We start from the raw sequence: 7,077 nt of genomic DNA, 5'->3' as shown, positions 1-7,077 counted from the left end.
GTGTTAGAAAAGTGCGGAATAGCGCTGATTGGTTGCTTCAATGACGCATTCCGTATTCCGCAGCCCTATGACGCACCGTGTGATTTCACCCTTAGTCTGGATCCTCATACGGGCAACAGCGCTTTGACACCGAACGCTGATTGGTGAAAAACGGGTGGTGGGAGTAAATTTTACCCCCACAACCGGCTTTTCACCAATCAGTGTTCTGTGTCAAAGCGCCGGTGTCTGTATGAGGATCCAGCCTTATCGTTCTAGTCACGTACGTGGCTGTGAATTAAGTAACTATAATAATTGATGCTACTACGATAAATACGAAAAAATATACATATGTACTACATACATAAAAAATTGTGATATTGACAATACAAGTGAACTTACTGTCTACTGTCAACATATGTAAAAAGCCACATTTGTACCGTTTCTTTCTTTTAAAATTGTTTTAAATATACTGAAATAATCACTTTCCAATTTGTATTTTTAACCTGGATATTATAGAAATACAATTTATTCTATAGAATGTTTAAGTTCTTGAAATCAATAAAAAATATCGGTTATTGTTTCAATGATCGTGTATTAAAGGGTTTCTAAAGTGCTGAATGAATAATTTCAGCGAAATCGGTTGAGAATTGATCGAGAAATTTCTGATCTATTTCGGAAGCTGATTTCAGCCTAAGTCACTTCAACGTTAAGTAATAAATAAAATTGTTATTTCTGACCGTCTTAATTACGAATTAAAATTTTATATATTTCGTATTTTTTTTTTAAATTTTGTTCGCGCGCGCAATGTATGTATGGGTGTTCCGTTTCTCGCATGATGCGCATAATGCATCGTTTATCCTTGTTGCTCACCAAACGTTAAACAAGGACAATGGATGCATCATGCACATCATGCGCGATACGGAACGCACCTTATGTACGATAATTCTGGGTTACTACTTAGGTACGATAATTTAACGGCTTTGGTACGATCGGTCACTGCTTCTTTACCAACACTGGGCTGCGTTCAGGAATTACACCCAGATAACTCTGAGCTATAGATTACGTTACGTACATTATAGCAAAAATGCACCCTAGAGTTATCTAGGCATAATTCCTGAACGCAGCCCTGTTGTCAACAGAAACAGACGTGTCGCTAAAAGGATAGATAAAAGAGCAAAGGAGTGTCATCGGTTCCAATTTTTATCTATAAAATCGAGTATTCGTATAAAAAGAAAAGGAAAAACTGAAAGAAGAAGGAGAAAAACAAATGGATACGTGATGTTTAGTTTTATCACTTAATTCTTCGTGAAGTTGAAGGAAAAGACCTGCTGTCTTTTACCGGCAGCAGTCTTCGTAAAAGAAGAGGAACAAACGCGAAAAGATGATGAACGAGAAGATGATGGACGCGCGAAGGCGCGAGAGAGAACTGATCGGATTACGCGGAGTTCCTGAGGCTTGGAGCAAATCCCCGACGCAAATCGAATAGTACGTAAACACGATAGACACCTTCGTTAAATAGAACGTATAGAACTTTCACGACGTATTAATGGCTTGATTGTTGCTGTATTCACTCGGGTCGTCGATTCTGACGACAGCATCCGTCAAGAAAGAATTAACTCTGAGAACGATCACTTGTAATTTGTATTCTTTGAGGTTAGGATTGCTTCTGTTACGTTATTATTAACCCTTACCGTATACCAATATGGGTAACTAGTGACCGAGCGTTTCCTGTTCGTGCAAGTTTCTTGGAGTTTTTCGGTAATTATAAATTATACTACATTTTATTATTTTCCAAAATAAACAGTCAATATTTATTCTAGAAAGTTGAAAGTATGTTGGTAAATTTTTAGAGATTTTTTGAATTATTTTGAAGAGATGAAAAAAATGAGGAGATTCTAGTGACCCTTGATGGTATGGATGAGGTACCAAATTGTACATGGTACGGTAAGGGTTAATTCATTACTCGCATGGAATGTCCAAGGTATATCCCAGCCTTATAAATTCGCTAAATGTCTGAATGCTATTTATACGCAATACATTTAGTATAAATTATTTTACAATTTAAAAAAAGACGTATTTATCTTAATCTAAAGGACAGAATATAACAAATGTCCAGGATATCCCATATTTCACAATTTAAAAAAATTGAATTTATCTTCATTTAAAGAATGTAGAGAATATGACAAATCTTTTATATTTATTTTTTGTGAATTGTGAATTATTGTAGGATGTCTAGGATACTCCAACCTTATAGATTCAAATATATGAATGCTATTTGTATTCTTTACTATAATTATTGCAAATTTTTCACAATTTAAAAGAAATTGTATTTATTTTTATTAAAATAATACATAGAATATAATAAATCTTTATTTATTTGTAAATCAAAGAGAACAATATAGGATGAGATATAATATTGGAGTGTCAGAAATATATCACACAAGTAATTAAGTTAAAAATCATATGAGTAATGTAAGATTAATAAATTAACTTACCAATTTGAGTTCTAAGAATTTGAATAAATTATACTAACAGTTCATATTGAACCAATACATCTATGTGGCATAGTATTGAAGTTTCAGTTTGTTGTTGCATTTACAGCAGCTCAGACGAGGAGGACGAAGATTTGAGTAAACATAAGGACAATATTTTACCAAAGGATCGCAAGAGGAAGAGGCATGATACTAAAAAGAAGGTACTAGATTAATTATGGTCAACATTTAATAAAACAATGATATTCAATTAAATACAGTGAATGCTAAAACTTTTCAGCCAACATATAATTTTATGACAATTTTTGACAGTCTTTCTTCCAGTTTATAAGTTAATAAAATTCTTGTTACAAATTAAAAACACTATGACTGCGTTTAGCAGAAAAAGTAGCTTTACAACTATTGCAAAATTCTTCAATACGATTGTTTCTTGTTTTTGGTTTTTTATAGATCTAAATGTATAAACCAATCATATTGAAGAATTTTACAACAGTTGCAAAGCTGCTTCTCTACTGCACACAGTCAATATTTTTAATACTAGAATATATTAAATATTTGTATACTAGATTTTTATTTGTAAAAATTCTTTATCTAAGCAATATAATAAAATTACTCATTTAACCGAAATTTTTAGCAGCGAGTAGCCAGTATGTGGAGAAATATTAATAATAATATTAAATATTTAGAAGAGCAAGAAACTGAAGAAAGAGAAGAAGGCAAGGAAAGAGAAAAAGAGGGAAAAAAAGGCAAAGAGAGAGGCGAGGAGAGAGAAAAGAAAGAAAAAGAAAGCGAAGAAAGAAATAGACAGTAGTAGCTCTGACGATAGTGATAGCAGCAACAGCAACGATGAGGAGATATGGGTAGAAAAAACCACCATTCCTGATAAGCCAAAGCCAAAAAAAGGCTCGAGTTCAGATGACAGTGGAGACGATGGTATGGTTGGACCCGCTCCGAAACCGCACGTGACTCTCTCAGCTAAGGATTTCGGTAAGGCTCTGCTACCAGGCGAAGGTGCGGCAATGGCAGCTTACGTCGCCGAAGGAAAACGCATACCCAGGAGAGGCGAGATCGGGCTAACATCAGAGGAAATTGCGGCATACGAGTCTGTCGGTTACGTCATGAGTGGCAGCAGGTAATGCATATCAAATACGTAGAAAATTTTGATTTCTCTGCTTTATAGAATGACAATAGATTTTCATACTGAAAAATAGTTATTGATTATCCAAATATATAAAATTATGTTCAACTCGCTATTCCAATTGTTACTAATGGAAGTTTATGGTCTTAAATACCAAATAAAATATAAAACAAGATATTTTTATTGCTTGTCAGAGCTACGTTAAATATCCTTTATCTTTATTTAAATAATCTTGATTTTAATATTTTTCTATCTTTTCTGAAGGCATCGTCGCATGGAAGCGGTTCGTATCCGAAAGGAAAATCAGATCTATTCTGCCGACGAGAAGCGTGCTTTGGCAATGTTCAGCAAAGAAGAACGACAGAAGAGGGAAAATCTTATATTGGGACAGTTTAGAGAGATGATTAATCACAAGAAAATGGCACAAGAGAAGAATTGAAGACTACCATGATTTATAAAACATTGACAAACATTCTTGTGTATATATATATATATATATATATATTGTATAATTCTAAGATTTTGTAAATTGTAGGAAGATTATGTATATAAAAATATCAGTCTATGTACATATTTGGATAATTATTTGTTTTCTCAATTTTTCGTGGAAGTTTTGTCAACAGCAATCAAAAAACAATATCCAACAATAATAAGATTTTATTCGGACCGACAAGAATTAAACACAAGTATAAGCATATTCAGGCCTATGACCTGAAGCCTCGGTAGTCTAATGACTTAGGACGCTCGTACGGAATACAAGAGATCCGGATACAAGTCCCGGCCAAGGTAATATTTTTCGCAATAAATTTATTTAAGGTTTTCAGCACATTGTCAATTTAATTTAACTTGTGATATTATTGCAGTAGTTTAATTGCGTTAGATAAAGTCCGGAAAAATTTCGGTGCGCAGTTTGAATAACTACAAAAATATGATATATATGCATGTACATATATAGGATATAGATAATTCACTGGGAATTATTTAGGCAAAAAAGATCTAGCTTTGATTGTCATAGGCCTGAATATGCTTATACTTAGTGTTTAATATCCAACAATATTGCATCAAAATAAAATTTTATCTTTTATTAGTTACAACAATAGAGTATCTCAAAATGCTATATATATGCTAAAAATCAGTGCAATAACGAAAATATTCTAATTCCCCTTTTGTGTTCCACTATCGTTTTTCATTTCGTTTTCCTTTTCTTCTTCTCTTCGTTTCCACTCCTCCCAACCTCCTTCAAAATTAAATACCCTGCAAAACAATATAGAGCTCTATTATAAATTCCTACCAGTGATTCTGAAAGATATTGTCATACTGTTTGTATCCCAATTCCTGCATCTGTTTTTGGACACGTTTGGATCTGTTGCCAGAGCGACAACTAAATATGATTTTTGTGTCTTTAGTCGGCTTGGGTTTACCGTATTTTTCCTCAAAATCCTCCTCCGAAAGTTCTTTGAATTCTTCAACAACATTACTCGCTGTAACAAATATATATTTAATTACTTATTGTTATATATTATTCATACGATAATTATACCACATTATGTATGACATTTGAGAAATTAATAATAAAGTTTCAATATTTAGAAATACAACGAAAGATTCCTACATTTTATATTAATACTTTCGGATATTTTGCCAGTTTCAGCTAACTCTTCAGGCTCTCTAACATCGACGATCAAAACATCAGACTTTTTTTGATCTTCCAATAGTTGATCATATTTGATTATAAAAGTTTGTCTTTCCAGGTTTTGTTTGTCATGCCACTCCCTGAAACCTCCCCTGTATAAATATACCCTGCAAAACAGAATACAAAACTCCATTATAATAAATCCCTACTAATAATTCTAAAAGATATTGTCATACTGTGTGTATCCTTTTTCATTCATCTTTTTTACAGCATTCTCAGCTCTTTTACCAGAGTAGCAACTAAATATCATTTTTGTATGTTGATCCGGTTTAGGTATCCCATATTTTTTTTTGAAATTTTCGTCCTTAAGGTTTACGAGTTCATTAACGACATCATCAACTGAAATAAATGTATAATTACTTACTGTTATATATTATTCTTATGTTATATATTATTCTTCTAATTATACAACATTATTACTGTGTGACGTTTGAGAAATAAACAATAAACTTTCCAAAATTTATACACACAATAAAAAATTTATACCTCTTATATTAATAGTTTTTGGTATTTGTCCGTAACACTCAATTTCTTCAGGTTCTCTAACATCAAAGAGCAGAAAATCTGGCTTCTCCTTCTCTAATTCTCGTAGTAAGTCTAAATAATAAATTATAAATTCTTCTTTTATTGCCATTCCGTTATTGCACAGAGCTTCAATATTCTTTTCCCGATAGGGTATACTCGAAGAATACAAGGTTCTTGTCACTGAAAAGTCATAGGTTACAAACACTGAGATATATTTCAAATATTTAACATAAAAAATTTTCTATTTTATTAATGAATATCAGCAATCACTTTCAACAAAGTAATAAATAAATAAATAAAACAGGAAATAAAAAGGAAAAAGAATTCTGAAAAAGATTCTGCATTAATATTGAAAAAATAATGACTTTGGTCAAATTGGCTAGGATATTTTATAGATTTAGGGATATTCTAATCAAATTAAGATTTATTAAGCAAAACCAATTAAAAAATGACAACAACTATATCTTAATACTTTTATGCATAGATAATGAGATGAATGAATTGATGTAAAGAAAATATACAGTTTCTTTTTTAATTTACACAATTAAAGATTACATTTTTTTAAAAAAACATTTCACCAGGGAATCTACAAAATATCACACTTCCAATTGATTTGACCATTTTTTTCATTAGTGTGGAGTCCTTTATACAAATCAGAATTGTGATTTTTCTAAATTTCTCATTTTTATCACAAAAATAAAAGTTATATACGTACGATTGTCTGTACTTGGACGGTTAAACGTAATTTTCAAAAATTGTCGACAACTTATCGATACGTGTCGATTTCTGTGAGAACAACTCGATAATACGAACGCTTGACACAGCTGCCGAGAAAATCTATACATAATGAGTGTCAACTTCTTGTTGCTAAGAAGCGATTACTATCACGATGATATGCATGACACCGTAAGTGCGTTCAGAGAGACGCTATTAACGCTATTTGTGTTATTCTATCTCCATTGTTTGTTATAAAGCTGGAAACACAATAGACACAGGCAATAGGTGCATCCAGAAGCACGACCGCTCATTGAGCTCTTGTATCTGTTTGGTCTATATTTTTCGATCTAATGGAATATGCCAATCAGATGCAAGAGCTCACCGAGCGCTCAGTGAGCGGTCGTGCTTCTGGATGCACCGATTAGGCACAGGCAACAAGGAATAATGAGCCGTCCAATCAGAGCTCTGGGATATAATATCAAACTTATACCCCAAAGCTCTGATTGGACGGCTCGTTATTCCCTGTTGCCTGT

General features: G+C 32.6%; 2 protein-coding genes across 3 annotated transcripts; one reads left to right on the top strand and one right to left on the bottom strand.

Moving 5' to 3' along the window:
• The first annotated feature begins 1,051 nt into the window (after nucleotides 1-1,051).
• LOC108761591 (UPF0396 protein CG6066) lies at nucleotides 1,052-4,064 on the top strand. Of its 2 annotated transcripts, none has more exons than XM_018508200.1 (4): nucleotides 1,052-1,464; nucleotides 2,584-2,674; nucleotides 3,158-3,603; nucleotides 3,874-4,064. In XM_018508200.1, exons 1-4 carry the CDS (start codon nucleotides 1,361-1,363, stop codon nucleotides 4,046-4,048), a joined length of 816 nt encoding a protein of 271 aa, XP_018363702.1. In that variant the 5' UTR covers nucleotides 1,052-1,360; the 3' UTR covers nucleotides 4,049-4,064. The 2 variants fall into 2 exon arrangements, with proteins under 2 accessions (XP_018363702.1, XP_018363701.1); XM_018508199.1 differs by having other exon boundaries at nucleotides 1,056-1,464; nucleotides 2,581-2,674.
• Nucleotides 4,065-4,630: 566 nt separating this feature from the next.
• LOC108761590 (uncharacterized) lies at nucleotides 4,631-6,772 on the bottom strand. Its single transcript, XM_018508198.1, has 6 exons — nucleotides 6,543-6,772; nucleotides 5,789-6,007; nucleotides 5,479-5,641; nucleotides 5,222-5,409; nucleotides 4,928-5,090; nucleotides 4,631-4,863 (listed from the first exon to the last, which is right to left on the bottom strand). Exons 1-6 carry the CDS (start codon nucleotides 6,670-6,672, stop codon nucleotides 4,764-4,766), a joined length of 963 nt encoding a protein of 320 aa, XP_018363700.1. The 5' UTR covers nucleotides 6,673-6,772; the 3' UTR covers nucleotides 4,631-4,763.
• Between the last annotated feature and the right edge of the window lie 305 nt (nucleotides 6,773-7,077).

The sequence above is a fragment of the Trachymyrmex cornetzi genome, unplaced genomic scaffold (assembly GCF_001594075.2).
Source record: "Trachymyrmex cornetzi isolate Tcor2-1 unplaced genomic scaffold, Tcor1.1 scaffold255, whole genome shotgun sequence".
Classification (NCBI taxonomy): domain Eukaryota; kingdom Metazoa; phylum Arthropoda; class Insecta; order Hymenoptera; family Formicidae; genus Trachymyrmex; species Trachymyrmex cornetzi.
Note: the sequence above shows the minus strand (reverse complement) of the source record. Positions and strands in the feature narration are given on the sequence as shown.

Excerpts from the sequence above, each read along its gene's own strand:
- LOC108761591 (XM_018508199.1), top strand. The coding sequence starts at position 1,361 with ATGATGAACGAGAAGATGATGGACGCGCGAAGGCGCGAGAGAGAACTG. Across the intron at positions 1,465-2,580 it reads TCCCCGACGCAAATCGAATA|CAGCTCAGACGAGGAGGACG; the intron begins GTACGTAAACAC and ends TTGCATTTACAG. Across the intron at positions 2,675-3,157 it reads GGCATGATACTAAAAAGAAG|AAGAGCAAGAAACTGAAGAA; the intron begins GTACTAGATTAA and ends TTAAATATTTAG.
- LOC108761590 (XM_018508198.1), bottom strand. The coding sequence starts at position 6,672 with ATGTATAGATTTTCTCGGCAGCTGTGTCAAGCGTTCGTATTATCGAGT. Across the intron at positions 6,008-6,542 it reads CCGTCCAAGTACAGACAATC|TGACAAGAACCTTGTATTCT; the intron begins GTACGTATATAA and ends ATGACTTTTCAG. Across the intron at positions 5,410-5,478 it reads AATGAAAAAGGATACACACA|GGTATATTTATACAGGGGAG; the intron begins GTATGACAATAT and ends TCTGTTTTGCAG.